This window comes from Lachnellula hyalina (assembly GCF_007821495.1).
Source record: "Lachnellula hyalina strain CBS 185.66 chromosome Unknown contig00064, whole genome shotgun sequence".
NCBI lineage: Eukaryota > Fungi > Ascomycota > Leotiomycetes > Helotiales > Lachnaceae > Lachnellula > Lachnellula hyalina.
Window position 1 is genome coordinate 149,142 of NW_022157178.1, and position 16,670 is coordinate 165,811.

General features: G+C 47.9%; 8 protein-coding genes across 8 annotated transcripts; 4 read left to right on the forward strand and 4 right to left on the reverse strand.

Moving 5' to 3' along the window:
* Window positions 1-1,915: 1,915 nt before the first annotated feature.
* Window positions 1,916-3,242, reverse strand: MAG1 (DNA-3-methyladenine glycosylase; the record flags this gene model as incomplete). The annotated part of the gene is made up of 4 exons (XM_031149128.1): window positions 1,916-1,954; window positions 2,010-2,034; window positions 2,089-2,561; window positions 2,667-3,242. The coding sequence occupies 4 exons, from the start codon at window positions 3,240-3,242 to the stop codon at window positions 1,916-1,918; spliced, it is 1,113 nt and encodes a 370-aa protein (XP_031005487.1).
* A 766-nt stretch (window positions 3,243-4,008) lies between these two features.
* On the forward strand, window positions 4,009-5,513 carry anp1 (Mannan polymerase II complex anp1 subunit; the record flags this gene model as incomplete). Its single annotated transcript, XM_031149129.1, has 6 exons — window positions 4,009-4,181; window positions 4,260-4,894; window positions 4,944-4,991; window positions 5,043-5,123; window positions 5,174-5,308; window positions 5,362-5,513. 6 exons carry the CDS (start codon window positions 4,009-4,011, stop codon window positions 5,511-5,513), a joined length of 1,224 nt encoding a protein of 407 aa, XP_031005486.1.
* A 765-nt stretch (window positions 5,514-6,278) lies between these two features.
* On the reverse strand, window positions 6,279-6,853 carry qcr-7 (Cytochrome b-c1 complex subunit; the record flags this gene model as incomplete). Its single annotated transcript, XM_031149130.1, has 4 exons — window positions 6,279-6,371; window positions 6,423-6,476; window positions 6,529-6,637; window positions 6,738-6,853. The coding sequence occupies 4 exons, from the start codon at window positions 6,851-6,853 to the stop codon at window positions 6,279-6,281; spliced, it is 372 nt and encodes a 123-aa protein (XP_031005494.1).
* Window positions 6,854-7,565: 712 nt separating this feature from the next.
* Window positions 7,566-8,840, forward strand: YIA6 (Mitochondrial nicotinamide adenine dinucleotide transporter; the record flags this gene model as incomplete). Its single annotated transcript, XM_031149131.1, has 2 exons — window positions 7,566-8,037; window positions 8,083-8,840. The coding sequence occupies 2 exons, from the start codon at window positions 7,566-7,568 to the stop codon at window positions 8,838-8,840; spliced, it is 1,230 nt and encodes a 409-aa protein (XP_031005493.1).
* A 501-nt stretch (window positions 8,841-9,341) lies between these two features.
* LHYA1_G004170 (uncharacterized protein) lies at window positions 9,342-9,803 on the reverse strand (the record flags this gene model as incomplete). The annotated part of the gene is made up of 2 exons (XM_031149132.1): window positions 9,342-9,489; window positions 9,652-9,803. 2 exons carry the CDS (start codon window positions 9,801-9,803, stop codon window positions 9,342-9,344), a joined length of 300 nt encoding a protein of 99 aa, XP_031005468.1.
* A 434-nt stretch (window positions 9,804-10,237) lies between these two features.
* Window positions 10,238-12,104, forward strand: LHYA1_G004171 (ABC1 family protein MCP2-like protein; the record flags this gene model as incomplete). The annotated part of the gene is made up of 3 exons (XM_031149133.1): window positions 10,238-10,530; window positions 10,620-10,770; window positions 10,827-12,104. 3 exons carry the CDS (start codon window positions 10,238-10,240, stop codon window positions 12,102-12,104), a joined length of 1,722 nt encoding a protein of 573 aa, XP_031005469.1.
* A 1,333-nt stretch (window positions 12,105-13,437) lies between these two features.
* Window positions 13,438-15,071, forward strand: AQY1 (Aquaporin-1; the record flags this gene model as incomplete). The annotated part of the gene is made up of 3 exons (XM_031149134.1): window positions 13,438-13,993; window positions 14,186-14,830; window positions 14,899-15,071. 3 exons carry the CDS (start codon window positions 13,438-13,440, stop codon window positions 15,069-15,071), a joined length of 1,374 nt encoding a protein of 457 aa, XP_031005470.1.
* A 545-nt stretch (window positions 15,072-15,616) lies between these two features.
* Window positions 15,617-16,670, reverse strand: xgeA_0 (Xyloglucan-specific endo-beta-1,4-glucanase; the record flags this gene model as incomplete). Its single annotated transcript, XM_031149135.1, has 3 exons — window positions 15,617-15,683; window positions 15,744-16,196; window positions 16,252-16,670. Coding segments are annotated over 3 exons (939 nt in total), but the record flags the coding sequence as incomplete, so codon positions are not given.

The window sequence follows — 16,670 nt, forward strand, 5'->3', positions numbered from 1 at the left end:
TCACCCTAGCCAAGTTGAGGTGCCGTCAGCGTGTAAGCTTGCTGAGACCAAACGTAGGATTCCGATCATTCATGCTTGGCCTTTCGATAGAAACTTAGTTTCAACACTCAAGCCAGGAATCGCAAGAGTCATGGAATGGACTTATGTTAAACCACGAGGGAAACAAGATTTCACCCGCCTATCAATTCTCAAGGCCCAAAGATAACAAGTCAGATTACAATCCAGAAAATCTCCATCTTTTCCGGTCAAGATGACAGCATTGCCCCTATTTTCCGCCCCACTCCGTACAGAAGGATTTAGAGTACAGTAGACCCCGGCGAATGTTTCGAAACACACAAACGAACTCTATCTCGACCTACCAGAGTGGAATGTGACTTGTGTGTGCGGTGGGATACGAGAATTCATTTCCATTGGCTTTCATACCGACCGTCCCGATCTTGACTTGTTTCCACAAAAGGACGCATCATCCCCTGGTGGAAAGGGTTACGACGCCCGACGCCCTTTTGGGAAATCTTTAGTTATGCGAGAGTGCAGCTGCACCACCTCTGCTTGTGTTTTTGCCTCATCACGAAGAGAATTACTACCGTTGCTTTGAGTATTCTATCATAAAAGAGAGAGAGAGAGAGAGAGACTTTTCATTAATTCATGTCATTTGCAATTATTGAATTCCTCACAAGAGAAACAAAAACATGACTATCGGTAGATGCTCTCCTCGGATGCCTGCCTACAGGTGTTGTACATAAAATTCGCATGTCCAAAGAGGAACAACGCATGCATATCGATATCGACTTCCATTCAGCAGTATACTCTACCATCATTACACCTCACCAGCGTTCTTAATGTCCATTTGACCCCAAGGCTCGTTCATTCATTCATCCATAAGCAATCCCTCCCTCAATCCCCTCATCTCCCAAATACCACCCCTTACCCACCACCCCATCCAGCCCCCAACGCAACCCTCCAGTCTCCAGTCTCCAGTCTCCAACAGCCAGCAGTCATGCTTACCCTTCCCCCTCCCCTTCATCTTCTCGATCTCGCAAGAGTCTCGACAAAACAAAAGTTTCATCTCCAGTAGCTTGCAGGCTGCTTGCTGAAGCCTAGACGAAACAAGCAAGTACAGAGTCAGCATTACGAATTATCCGAAAACTCCCCTACCGCCCCCGAGAAGGAGGCGGCAAAGACGTTAGATCCTCCTGTAGGTGAGATGGGATGGAATGGAGTGGGACGAACGAACACGAGATTCAGCCCTATAATGATACGTACGGTACAGCTTCCTTGATTACTCCATATTCACCTACTCCAATAACGGCATGAGTCTTTCTTTTCTACATATATATCGTAATGGAATAAAGTCTGGCATCGCATCGCATCACATCACATCACTACTTTTCTTCAATCCGTACCTTTAAGAAAAGAGGATTGTTAATTATATTAGAAGAAGAAATGAATGGTCATGAGACCGATCGATGCGTCAGTGAGATATATAGGGAAAGGCGGTCTCGGGGATTTTACTATTAGCTTGTACTGTAGTAACCCCAATGCTAAGAAGCTCTGCAAACACTATAGATGGTTGTTGGATCTTAGGTTATAGGTACGGTATTTTTGGACCGGTCTGTGGATAGTTGGTGGAAAGACTGGTCATGAGATTTTGTAGGTACGTACGGTACTGTATTGGTTGCGGATCGGGGTTGCGGATTAAGCTCTGGCTGAAAAGTTGCGAGCTTCGTAGTTGACTTTTTATACCTACCTACCTACCTACTTAGACTGTTTGGCGGTTGAGTAGAAGAAGCAACTACGGACTTTGTCTCTTCTAGCAAGCAGGGATTTAAAGCCTAGCTCCATTTGTCGGGTTTGTATAATAGGTATGATATTGCATGCTTACTTCTTACATTAGATCTTCGATCTTGGATCTTCGCTAGGTGTCAAATGTGCTGATATCAACCTCTTCGACTCTCTGTGTCATAATTAGCGCTGAACGACAGTACACACACGATGTTTGAATCACCTACCCACATATACCACATGAACACGCTCCTGCAGCTCGTCAGCAAATCCATCCTGCAAATCACTAAAAGACGAAGCACTCACCTATAAGGCCTAAACTTCTCCGCAATCTCTTCCATCTCCTTCTCGCCCATATACTTCCACTTCCCGCCCTTCCCCGTCTTCAACTTCCCTACATCCCTGCCAGCCAACGCCGCCATGCCCCTCTGCACCCCCAGATCCCCCGTACTAAAGACATCCATCCTCTTCAAGCTAAAGCAAGCAAACATCTCTACACTCCACTTCCCAAGCCCCCTGACTTTGATTAGCTCGGCAAGTACTTCTTCGTACGAAGCGGAGAATAGCATGTCGGCGGTCAGTCCGCCGGAGTGAAATTTCTCGGCCAGCCCAAAGACGTATTCTGCTTTGCGTTGCGAGAGCCCGGCTGTGCGGAGAACCTCGAGGGGTTTGGTGACTACGAGGGAGGGTGTTGGGAAGGCGTGGGTGGATGCGTCCGGGTCTGTGTTGAAGAGTGCGACGAATTTTGCTTTGATGGATCTTGCAGCTGCTCCTGAGACCTGGATATGTTATTAGTGAGAGGTTACATGAATACTAGATAATGCATATTTAAGATTGGTGGGGTGGAGTTGTTAGTGGGAGCAAGGGGGATCAAATCAACTAACCTGCTGTGAGATAATCCCACTGACCAAGCTGTTGAAAGGATCAATCTCGTCAGCCAGGCCTTCTTCAGAGAATACACGACACGGATGTTTCTCGATGATGGGCTTTAATTTGGGTTCTATCTTGATCAAATGTGCCACAGCATCATCAAGTAAACTCTTGGTCGTGCTTGTGATATTAGACTTCTTGGAAGGCGAAACCTGATCTACAGGTTTCGTCAATATCAGACGACGAGTCTCCGGGGAGACCAGTGGTGCATTTGTCCCATTGGGAACTGCAAGTCGGTTCACAGCTGGAGGGGCGATGTTGGGGTCGTTGTAAGGACTTGACATTAAACCAATTGCTTTGGGGGTTGGAGTTTCTGGAGGAAGTATCCTTGTAGCTCTCTTTTTATTCGGAGTTGATGGTCCAGCATCACTACTATTGGGAATGATGTTCTCTTTTGTGGGAGCTTTCCGTTTCTTGGTTGCCTTCTCCACAGGCTGTGACTGGGCTGTCACTGTCCCATTCTTCATCACGGGGTCTTCCTTGAGCGCGGTCGCATTTGCACTGAGTCGTGATGATCTTCTAGAAGACATTGCGTATATCCTGTGTAGATACGGGGAAAGGAGGCGGGGAATTGCAGAGTTATGTCTCAAGGACCAAGGCCACTGCCGCCTAACGATTGAGGTTGACGCCGTTGTGGTGAGTATTTTGGGAAGAGAGGCTTCCTCTGTATCTGAACAACAAAATTGTTAGATGTGATTTACGATTGATAGCATTATCAGCAGGTCTCAGATCTCTTGCAACTAATTAATATAGAGTTACAAAGATATATGATCGCTCGCCCGAGCCTCTTCAAGTGAGCAAGAGTCACGTGTAATAGCTCCCTTTCTTGGTGGCGCGGTAAGCTTACCCGGTGCAGGAGCTTGTTGAAACTGTTTACTGCTAGCAGGATCGAGGAATCTAATTCGACCTTTCCTATGAGCTTCCCGTGACCGAATTCATTACAATTGAATGGGAAAATAAAAACAAGTCCCTAGGTATCAGCGAGGAAACTTGGGAGACGAAGTCGAGGTCGAGGTCTTAGGCTTTTGGGCGCCCCATTCAACCTCGTTTAGTGTCTTGGCAACCCTGGCCAATTTCTGAATCCGGTGGTCCAAGTACGAGTGTACGAACCCTCCAGCAACTTCTTCAATTCATCGCAACGCCCGCCCTAAGCTTGCGCATCTCCACGACGACGACGACGACAATACATTCTTCCCACCCCACGGCGCACCCTCCCCCTATCCTCACGCCTCGGTCGCATCGATAATACCTCATCCCTTTAGCCGGTGGTGCTAACGCCACGGAGTTGTCGCCGTCATGCTTCTCCCAAAAGGTGGTGTCAATTGGAAGTCTGCATCTGCAAAATTACCACCTACGAGAGCGATATGGGTCTTCATCACGCGGACGCGATTTCTATTGCTTGTAGCACTTACGGGGCTAATCCTATTACTATGGAGGGGAGTCAGCACATCGGCGTCAGAAATGCAAAGGTATGATCCCTTCACAGACAGTCGCCAAGCCTGCTATCTCCTCAGCTCAAAATGAATATTGTTGACACGACGCCGCAGATTCTACTGCTGGGGCCCTTCAAAACCCCCAATGCGGATGACTCCGAACGAGGCCGTAGAATGGAACGCGCATTTACAAACACCAGTCATATTCAACCACCATGAACCCCTGGTGATAAACGAATCTACTATCAGACGGGTCGACATGAACCCTATAGTATCCACCCCCCGAGCAGTAGCAAACGAAGAACGTGTTCTGATATTAACACCTCTACGAGATGCCGCCCAGTTTATACCCACATACTTTGATCTCCTCTCCGAACTGACATATCCCCACCACCTGATTGACCTAGGATTCCTGGTTGGCGATTCGAAGGATGATACCCTCGCAGTATTATCAGCAGAGCTTGCGCGGATCCAGAAGTCAAGCAATACCCTGAGCAGGCCATTCAATAGCGTGCTGATTATCGAAAAAGACTTCGGCGCTGCTAGTGGTCAGAGTGTTGAAGAGCGACACGCCTACGCTGCCCAAGCCCCGAGACGGAAGATCATGGCCAGAGCCAGAAACTACCTGTTATCTGCCGCACTGAAGCCGGAGCACTCGTGGGTGTACTGGAGGGATTCTGATATCATGGATAGCCCAAAGTGTATTCTCGAGGACTTCATCGCTCATGATAGGGATGTGATTGTCCCGAGTACGTAGCAAACTACTTGGATTTGAGACCTCCCCGCTAACAGGAGTAGATATTTGGTTTCATCGTTATAGGGGCGGGAAAGACATTGAGGGACGATGTGAGTTTGCGGCACTGAACTACTGGGGGAGAATTTACTGATAGTCTTTAGTTGACTACAACTCTTGGGTTGAATCGGACAAGGCTCGTCGATTAGCATCTACGCTTGATAAAGATACTGTCATTGTAGAAGGTAAGAATGGCATACTCCTCTTGAATTTCAGAATCTAATGAACCCCTTAGGTTACAAAGAGCTTAATACTGGTCGTACCTATATGGCGTTAATGGGAGACTGGCGACGGAACAAGGACGACGAGGTAGAGCTTGACGGTATTGGAGGAGTCAACATTGTTGTGAAGGCCGATGTTCACAGATCTGGTATTTACATGGTCTACTCTCACGAATAAGCTAGACGCTGACAAACTATATAGGGATCAATTTCCCCGCCTATGCATTTGAAAACCAAGCTGAAACCGAAGGATTTGCTAAGATGGCGAAACGAGCAGGATACGGTGTTTACGGGCTCCCGAACTATGTGGTATGGCATGTAGATACAGAGGAGTCGGAAGGCAACATGGTATAAGATGTGTAATTCTACGCCACACGCGGCTTCCAAATCCGCGATCAATGTCTTCACGCATATACGGGAGTTTCAGTGAGCATGCGAGAGCCTTTGGACCTGGGAGCAATATCGGTGAAAGGAACAACAGACACTCCTCATTCGAATTAGTGTACCGACCTTTTATCTTTCAGGGATACCAGCTCGCTCTTGCTTTTTTGTTTGTTAGGAAGGAGTTCGATCGGGGTTTGACATCTCAAAGCCTTGTGTGGTTCTCAAGACTTAGGGCAAGAGATGCATATGAAATGAAAGCAGGCACTGTATTAGAATGGATCTTGTTTTTCGATTTTCTTTTGGAGCGAAAGCTGGGTATTGTAAGGATGAGGTTATGGGTTGCGCTCTCTTGTCTACGGGTACGGATTGGGAAGTTAATTATCATATGGTCTTCTTCAATGTAGTTGGCTTGGACACCGTCAAGTGACCACTTTAGCGTTTGTCCAGGTTACTCGATATTGAAATGACTGCCTCCTTCCTCAAGTGCCGCAGTTCATTTCCTGTATATAGTTTGGCTTTACAATGCTACCCATACATACAAATTGTGAAATGTTAGCTTCTCGGTGAGGGCAGTATAGATCTGGCAACATGTAGCAAAAGCACTTCCTCGATAGGGCCCAAAAAATTCTTTGACGTTCTGAATTGGATGATCAACGTTATAAGTACATATCCCCTGTCGATTCCATGGTCCCTCTAATGCTGCCCCGATATACACATCTCCAATCAAGCCATCCCCTACTTTCTCTGGACAACAGCTGCATCCCAATCATCACGTTCCTTTGCCTCTGCCTCGACTTGCTGAATGATGGGAGAAAGGTATGGGTAGTCCTAATGAATCTTAGCATTCCACTTGTCAAAAACATCGTATCGCGCTCTTACCTCCTCGGGTTTTGTCTGCTGCTCCTTGGGAAGCAGTTGATGGGCCAGCGAACACTGCAGATGGTTAATATGTACTATACTCATAACTATATATCTCCAGTCCTACCTGGAAAGCACGTCGAAGACGGAACACTCGGTCGTAGGCCTCCTTTTGCGGGAGACGCTTGAGGGCAAGCAGGACGTTCTCGGATTCCTCGGGGATCAAATCATCGGCTCTAAGAACACCAGAGTATCAGCACAATGCTTTCACATCCTTCCTAGAACCCAATTGACGTGTCTTCAAGCTTCGTCGTCGATTGGAAGGAGTCGCATTACCTCAACCCGAGCTTTCTGTATCCGGCGGCGTCGGCGTACCAGGCTGCGATTGGCTTCACCATCTTTGCGAGCCATGGTCGCTTTATAATGGCATTGGCGAGGGATGGTGCAGACATCTTGGAGTTGTGAATTTAGGAGTGGTGGGATAGAGAGAGCTCTTACACTCTTTTTGCGGTGGTCATCGGCGGATTGAGGTTCAGGCTTTCACGATTACATAAGCAATTAATTCCCTTGCGCCTCAGCTCAGCGAATCCGGACCCAGACCTCACTGACCCCCACTCGATAAAGAGAAAGAGAGCAGGAGCTTGCATTCTCACCGACTCGCCCATTTCTCACAACTCCATTACCTTGTTAAATTCTCTATATTCTCTAAGCAATTCATTCAACGACGGCCACGTTGCAGACATTGATTATCTGCGACTAGAAGCGGGACCCTTCCAGTGTTTAAAGTTCCCTCTATCTTAGCTTACCAGACCAAGCTCAGTAATAACATCGGATCGGGCAGTACCCACTTTAGGAGTTGGAAAACTCAACGACAGGCAACAGTGTATTGCTTCAAGACCACCAATATTCACGCCCTCGCTGCTCCTCCGCATCTTCCCTCAGCTATCTGCGTTCTTGGGGAAATCGTCAATGGCCTGTGACAATCGCTAGTAGCTGTGTCTGGCGTGCTGCGTGGGAATTTTCCCCGCACACCGGGACACGAGATTGGAAACCCAGACACGGCGAACTTCAAGTCAAGAACCAGCTGATTTACTTGCCGCGCGCCTGGCCCCCGAGCAAGTAAAGTAGGCAGATCACTCGCTCGCGCCATCAAACTTCTTTACAATGTCGCATGAACGCAGCACGCCATCATCTCCCGCGTCCGAGGACTTTCCTTCTTCTACTTCTACACCGACGCAACAGTTTGCTAGCAGCCCAGCTTCGGGCTTTGGAAACCATAATGTGCCGCTTACGGCGCTGGAGCGCTTTGCTATGGCGAGAGGAGAATCCAGTTGTCAGGCTTTGGCCGGGGCTACCGGGGGGTTCATGTCCGGGCTGGTTACATGTCCGTTGGATGTTATAAAGACAAAGTTGCAGGCGCAGGGAGGGTTCAGAGCGCAGAATGGGGGTCAAATACCTTCTGCCTCCAGTGTTGTGTATAGGGGCATGTTGGGGACGGCAAGGATGATATGGAGGGAGGAGGGTTTGAAAGGCATGTACAGAGGATTGGGGCCAATAATACTCGGATATTTGCCTACGTGGGCAGTTTGGTTTACGGTTTATGGGAAATCGAAGGAATACTTTTCCGAGCATAGCGGTATGATTGGGAACTGAGGTTAAGAGGGGACAATCTGGCTAACAGTCTGTTTAGACAACGTCAACGTGGTTAATTTTTGGTCTTCCATAGTAGCTGGATCATCTTCAACGATGGTCACAAATCCGATCTGGGTGATTAAGACTCGACTTATGTCACAAGTAAGCCGAAAGAATACTTCCATCGAAGCTCGGCCCCCGTGGCATTACAGGTCTACGTTGGACGCTGCAAAAAAGATGTACATGACAGAAGGCATTCTCTCCTTCTACTCTGGGCTTACTCCAGCACTTCTCGGCTTAACACATGTTGCTGTACAATTCCCAGCATACGAGTACCTCAAGACGAAGTTTACCGGTCAAGGAATGGGACAGTCCGCCGAGGGCGATGACAGCTCTCATTTCCTCGGCGTCCTCTCAGCAAGTGTACTCAGCAAGATAATGGCCAGTTCAGCTACATATCCTCACGAAGTAATCCGGACAAGGTTACAGACGCAACAAAGATCAATGCCATCGGCGTCTGCAGAATTTCCATCATTCCGCGGCGGACTAGAAGACCCAAGCCATGGACCTGCGGCTGTCATTGCCAAAACGAAAGCAGCGCTACCTCGATACAAAGGCCTAGTCACAACATTTAAAACGATTTTGCATGAAGAGGGCTGGCGTGCCTTCTACGCTGGGATGGGCACCAATATGATGCGAGCTGTTCCCGCAGCCACAACTACCATCTTTACATATGAGTTTGTCATGAAACATCTCAACCACGCGAAAGCAGAAGGGATATCAAAAGTAGCAAATGACGGATGGTGAAAATATTTGGAGAAAGGGACTCGATTGTACAGTGGATGAATTGATAGATCTTCGAGTGGGCCAACAGCCCGGGGGGATCAAATGGGCGGACATATCTTATTTTGTTTTCTCAGGCAGGCGTTTAGTCCGGATTTGGGACCAGGCATGGCAAACTTTACAAGTTTTTAGCATATGAACTGCCGTATTTTTTTAGTTTTCGATGAGGAGTGGTGGAAGTACAGATCTGGATGATACCTTGACTGATGAGGCGAGCTTGATTAGCGGTTAGGAATTGTACCTATAGATGGGAGATGAGCCTTTAATGGTATAGTTCTCCGACTTTTACAAACCATCATCTTCAATGTGACGTTTCATATGCCCAATTATCCTTAATGCTGCGTGCACAATTATTAAACAAACCAACCCAACCCGACCTAAACGCCAGAGGATCCCATGCAGTCCCATCCCATACCGTATCACATTTTAAATAGCTACTGAGTACTTTCCTATTAATTTCATAACTCAAACCCTCCTCCTCTCCCTCAACATCTTCTCATTTTCCGTTTCCCCTGCCCCTCCACCTTTCCCACTCGCACTCCCATTCTCCTTTTCCCCTTCCTCCCACTTGACATCTCTATCCCTCACAGCCCCTACAATCTGCGAAACAGTCCTATATTCCGAATCCCAAGTCAGCCAACCAGTCATACATTCCCATCTCCCCCTCTCCATTTCCCCCTCCCCTCCTTTCAAAGAGAACATATCAAATTATAACAATAATTAAAACAGATAGGTAAATGAACGAATGGATGAGGGAAATAGCATAGCTACATACCCCTGATCCTCCGGCGCATCCAACTTCCCATGCCGTCTCAAACTCTCATTATGCCAACTGATCTGCCCCCCGTCCGCCTCCCTGTGTTTCTGCGCGTTGCGCTTCGCGGCTTGGATGGATAGGCGCGCGTACACGAAGAGGAGGGTCGCCATGGTGAAGGCTGCTATGGGGGCTGTTAGGGTCTGGGTGAGAGAGGGAGTTAGTTAGGGCATGGGATGAGGGAGGAATAGGAGGGGGGCTTGCTTTGCCGTTGAAGTTGAATTTGCGGGCCATGATGAGTAATGTATGAATTGAACAGCTTTATTTGACGTTGGTTTTGGAGTTTTTGATTTTCTGCGAAAGGTAGATTGAACTGTTTTACATGTTGGGTTTTTGGATTGAGAGCTTGGATGTCAATAATAAGGGAAGGTCATGCGATTTCCCTTCCCGATCCGACACGCAGGGATCTGTCGATGTCATCGCAACATTTTTCCCAAGTCCCCTCGATTTTCCAAGCCCAACCCCAACAAAACACCACCGTCCCATAAACACCAAACCGAACAATGATTTTATGATAATACACCTATCCGGAGCCTAGCATAGCATAATGAAAGGTTTCAATTTCGCTTTCCGTCCGCGCTGGACATGCAGACAATGTCGCGACCTGGGCTTAAGAAGAGCGCCACCGAAACATAATACACAGCAACGAACGTACTCAAGTGGCGGTGGTAGCAATTATGGACGTCCCCAGCGCAGGAAGCGCCAGGTTCTGCTTGCTGCGGCGGCAACGGGCACGATTGGCGCGACGGCGCTGGCGTTTAGTGATGATGTGAGGCATGCGGTGCAGGGGATGGAGAGGACGGGGAGGGTTATTACTACGCTTGCTGTTTGTGTTAATGAGTGAGTCTACACTACATTCTGCCAGCCAGGGCAAAATAGAAATCTGGATTGAAGAAGAGCAGGAACAGTGGCTGACAGGAAGAAAATAGTTACCGGACTACGTTGAATCAGAACGAGAAAGAGGGGGATGAGGCAGATAAGGATCGGACGCTGAAGGCGTGCCATAAACGGTGTGCGGAGAGGACGTTGAAGGTGCTGGAGAGTAATGGGAGTATTTTTATTAAGTTGGGACAGCATTTGGTGAGTATTGGGCGGTTTTGAGGGGAGGGGAGGGGATGGTTGCTAACTGGCTGTAGAGTGCTATGAATTACCTCCTTCCTCTGGAATGGACGACGACTTTTATACCACTGCAGGACAAATGCCCTGTCTCGAGTTTCGAATCGATAGAAGCTATGTTTGTGCTTGATACCGGGGAACAATTGTCGGATTATTTCTCGGATTTTGATACTGAGCCTATAGGTGCTGCGTCTTTGGCTCAAGTACATCTCGCGACGGTCAAAGAAAGTGGTCAGAAGGTTGCTGTGAAAGTCCAGCATCCTTCATTAGCTGAGTGGATCGGTCTAGATTTGGTATTGACTAGATTCACGTTTTCTACGTTAAAAAGATTCTTTCCGGATTATGACCTGGAATGGCTCTCTTCGGAAATGGACTATTCATTACCCCAAGAATTGGATTTCGTTCTGGAAGGAGAAAACGCAATGAGGGCAAAGGAGTACTTTTCTCACATTCCGGAGTTGCCCTTGGTAATTCCAGACGTCTTGTGGGCCAAGAAAAGGATATTAGTCATGGAAAACGTTTCTGGTCACAGACCAGATGATCTGGAGTATCTAGACGCCAATGGAATCGACCGAGACGAGGTATCTGCAGCCCTAGCACGTATCTTCAACGAAATGATTTTTGGTACCGGAGCCCCTTTACACTGCGATCCCCACGGCGGAAACATTGCCATTCGGAAGAACACCTCTCGACGCGGAGGAAACTTTGACGTAATCCTCTACGACCACGGTCTCTACCGCGACATCCCCCTCGAACTCCGGCGCTCGTACGCCAAGCTCTGGCTCGCGGTAATCGACGCAGACGAGACGCGGATGCGAAAATATGCGAAAGAAGTCGCTAATATCGACGACGAGCAATTCCCGCTTTTCGCATCTGCTATCACGGGGCGCGATTACCGCATCGTGACTTCCTCCATTGCGGCAGCGAGGTCTGAGGACGAGAAGAAAAATATCAATGACGCTATGGGCGAAGGCATGTTGCAACAGTTGGTGCAGATGCTTGGACAAGTGCCTCGGATCATTCTACTGATTTTGAAAACGAATGACTTGACACGGAGTCTGGACGAGAATCTACACACGAAACAAGGACCAGTACGAACGTTCCTTATTCTCGCGAGGTATTGCTCGAGGACTGTATTCGAGGAGCAGGTTGAGGAGTTGAGGGCAAAGGGGAGCTTGCTGTGGCCTGGGAATATGGTTGGGCTATTGGGGGCATGGTTGTATTATTTTAGGGTTGAAGTGAAACTGGAGATCTTCGAGGCTTGGTTGAGCGTTAAGAGGGCTGTGGGGGCCGCGTGAGCGGATTAGATTAGATCATGGTGTACTGTAAGTATTGTGCGTTTAGCGTTTGTTTGTTCGTAGACTGTATAGAGGTATAGAAGAAGCATTATAGATGGGTCTAGAGCGCATATCATGATCCACCAACCAGGAAGTACCATTGTAATCTCTCAAGCCTGAGAGCGGTAGAGACTATAGCTTAGGCGTTGGTATCCAATTTCGAAAATAACATAACAGATTGCGCATCTGGTGACGATAGAAGATATTGTCTTGGCGGAAAAGCAAAACGTTGTTAAGGGGGTTCTGTGCACGTGATCTCTCTTGGCAAGACGAGGTGTTGGAATGGACCATTGCGCTTATGTAAGCAGCTAAATTCAATCACCAGAACGACGATTAGTGAACACAAAGGCTGTTTTCGGAAGACTACTTATATCCTCGACCAACGGCTGCATGTAAGGCGATTGAGTATCTATCCGTTTCTGCCTTATAGTACTCTTTTTCTTCCCCTTAAAGTCGTTTTGTATCTATGCATGATCATCGCCCAAAGGTTCTTTAAGCGCATCAGTGTGCCCTTTCTCTACTACATTATACTGTTACTGTCGTCTCGCTGCATGGCACCGATGTCGATGAAAGTGGAGGTGGAGGCCATTTTAGACCACGAAGTTTCGTATCGGATCGAGATCTCGGTTATCTCCTTATGCTTTATTGGAAGTGGAATGGGAAAGGAAAAAGAAAAGGGCAAAGTTATGCTTGCACAGACGCGTCGTGTCCTTCAGTGAGGTTCATCCCAACACTTCCTTTGAAGGAAATCAATTATAGCCCCCGACCCACCACCCTGCCTCGTTTTACCAACCTTTTCTTTAAACATTTTTGTATCCTGGCCCGTTGGTCGATGTCATACAGTAATCTCGTGTTTCAGAGCCCACAAATCTATCAAATCTTCCTATCGTGCATTGATTCACACTGGGATAATCCTCATGGCTAGCCATTTCTAGTCCCATACCATGGCTTCTTCTCTTCTCGGCGATGTATACTCTAGGTATTCCATACATAGGAACCTAGCAAACTAAGGTTTGACGAGGATTGATCTATGCAAGTGGCAGGGAAATTTGATACTCTTGAGATGACGAGAGGCTGGAGAACCTATGAGATGGAGATATATGAAACTGGCTATTTATTTGATCTGATTTCTCTTTGCTACCATCTTCCTATTAGCAAACAATACCTCCCCATACAACTATTATTGGCTTCATCAAACCCTCAGAGCAACGCTTCAACACGGAGAATCAACTAAGCCGTCCCCCATACCTGCCCCGAATTCATAGCTCTCTACTCACCGCTTCACTTTGGAAAGATGGCGCTTGACGAGAGCAACGACCTTCCTCAGCATTATGGCAGCAAAACTAGCAACGGCGAATTTATTCAACGTTTGCCATCTCCATCAATACCATCCTCCCCGCTTCGTGCCTACCAGCCAAGTAGTCGCCGAGACTACTCCCCCGAACGAACCCCAATGGACTTTCACTTCGGGGCTGAACATAGTCGATCGGGAGGTTCGGGGGGTCTCAGACGTCGAGCCAGCTCCAATGCTCCGCACAGATATTCTTTGGGGGAGTATGATCGAGATCGACCCAGCATGTCATCCGGAGAGCATTCGAAAAGACCCCTGAGGTTAAAAGATGACGGGTACTATCGCGAGGACGACCGCCACTACCCAAGAAGAGACGATTGGGCCCATCATCCCGACTCATATGAGCGATCAAGGCCCCCTCGGGCATTTCGCAACGTTGACGCAGGGGAGAGAGGTCCACCAAGACTGACCTTCGACGAGGGAAGAGGTGATTATCGCGAGCGTGATTTGGAACGGGGCGATTATCCTGATGCAAAGCAGGAAAGTACTAGTAGTGAAAGTATTGATGGATACGACTATGAACAATAAAATCGCAGGCAGCGAAGAACCGTTGATCTTAACAACCTCACTCCTGAGGAAAGAAAGCAAGTTATGCGATTGCCATGGACTCAGTGGATGAACAGCAACTTCAAGAATCGTATGTCTCGTCTCCTACCCTAAATTACCGACAATCACTAATCCTCTAAAACAGACTTCGTAGCAAGCGTCGGAGAGTTTGTTGGCACTACTATGTTTCTGTTTTTCGCCTTTGCCGGTACACAAGTCGCCAATATCCAATCCACCGCCTCCTCAGACAACGCATCAACAAGCGGTACCACATCCGGAGGTGCAACCGGATTCAACATCTCAGTATACCTCTACATCGCGCTCATATTCGGCTTCTCGCTCATGGTCAATGTATGGGTCTTCTTCCGTATCTCTGGAGGCCTGTTCAATCCCGCCGTCACCCTCGGCATGGTCCTGGTAGGCGCGGTCCCTATCGTCCGAGCCATCTGTCTATTCTGCGCACAGATCTCAGGTTCTGTCGCTGCATCAGCCATGGTGCTAGGTCTTTTCCCGACTCAGTTTAATGTGCGAACCACGCTTGCTGGAGGCACTAGTCTTGTGCAAGGTATCTTCATCGAAGCCCTGTTGACGGCCGAACTCGTCTTCACCATCTTCATGCTCGCAAAAGAGAAGCACAAGGCTACGTTCATTGCGCCCGTCGGCATCGGACTCGCGCTCTTTATCGCCGAAATAGTTGGTGTCTATTACACGGGTGGTTCTCTCAATCCTGCTAGATCTTTTGGGCCTTGCGTCGTGACTGCTACGTTTGACCCGGAGCATTGGATTTACTGTAGGTTGCTATGCCCACCCTCGCGCAGCTGTCAAATATTTCAAGTTCTAACTTCATCGCAATCACAGGGTTAGGACCGTTTATCGGAACATGCATTGCAGTTTTCTTCTACAAGTTCATCAAGATGCTGGAATACGAGATGGCGAATCCCGGGCAGGATGGCGATGACAAGAATGACCCTACCAAGAACGAGGAAAAGAAGCATGAGGTGCAAGCCAGGTCGCGGAGTATATTCACGTGATGATTGACGCTTGATATTTATTAGTTTTGGGGGGTGAGGAAGGGGGGTCTTGACATGATTTAACATGTACTGTCTACACTTACGTTAATGCTTCGGAGTTATTTGGAGTCTGGAACGTAGTAATAATATGCTGCTTTTGGCGCTTGTACTATTTTGTATTCTATCTATCAATATAGTTATACTAGCAATCTACAGTATACTCCAATCTCACTTCCCAGCTTGACTTGCTCTAACGTCTTCAAACCGCGGGTTGCGAATATAAATAACCCAAAGCCAGCAACCGTCTTTCAACGTCCGTACACCCGGTATAATATTGTACCTTGCAATAAACATGCAAAAACAATTTCTCATATTCATGCGGTAAAAAATTAGTTCTACTGATCCCATAATATATTTCACTATATATGGATAAACGATATACACACTATCTAATGCGAAGAAGTCCAGTGTGTTCTGGAAAGAATAGATTCTTTTTATAGGAAAAAGGAATAACCTCCTTGACAGAGAAACCTGCGCACGAGGAGATCTCTTTAGAAAGCAGTCTTCTAGCTCAAGTTGATCTGCAATCCTAACGTAGCATTCAGGATGCTGTTCCCGTAGAAGAACTCAGTCCTGTTCACCCACACGTTAGTTAAAGTCTTGCTACAGGCGTACAGGTTTGATTTAACTTACCCAGCATTCCCAACATTGACGTAAGTCGCATCCGTAAACTTTCCAATTGTCACCAAAGCCTCCAGCCAATCCTTCAGATCTCCATCAAAGCTCCCCTCGAACTGAGTGTCGGGAAGCAAGCTATGAACTGTGATTCCAGTATCGGTGTTCTTCGCCTCATACAACTTCCAGCTCGTCCCAAAAAGAGAATCAATGGTAGTCACAGCATCTCCCCAGCCAATGGGAAGCTGACCTCCTTCATATTGAAGCCACAGCATGAGTTCTTGCGCAGAGCTCGAGGTCGAATCTCCTTTCGTGTCACTGGTCATAAAGTCGAAGCAGACATTGCCCTTGAACGCAGTCGTATTTGTGCGTGTCCATGTGTAATTAGCCGGAATGGCAGAGATGGACGAAATAGTGTTCTCAAGGTTTTCCGTCAGACCCACAAAAGAGTATCCTTTTGGTACATTGTTCCTGCGGAGAAGTATTATATTTTAAAGCTCCGCTATTGGTAAGAAGGCAGACTTACGTGCTCTCGACATATTCAATGTTCGTCACGCTATTCCACACCACCTCTTGTTCTCCATTTGCAAGGGTTCCAGATTCTTGGTAGTTGGTGCACTGCGTGCCGACCATCTCGTCGGCATTGTAGAGCATGTTATAGACGATCCATGGCGTGTCGGTGAGAATCACATAATCTGTGTCGCCACAGTGGTCAGAAGCAGCTTGGCTGGAGGTAGTCACAAACGTAGCAGCGGAAGCAGCCTTGCTGGAAGCAGCCACAGCCGCGGTAGCAGAGGAAGCAGCTTGGATAACTAGTGAAGCTGAGGAAGAGGAAACGGTCGCAAAACTCGAGGTTGCTGGGGCCGAAGCCGTGCTTGAGCCTGCTGAGGAAGCAGCTTGGATAGCTGGTGAAGCTGAGGAAGCGGAAACGGTCGCAAAACTCGA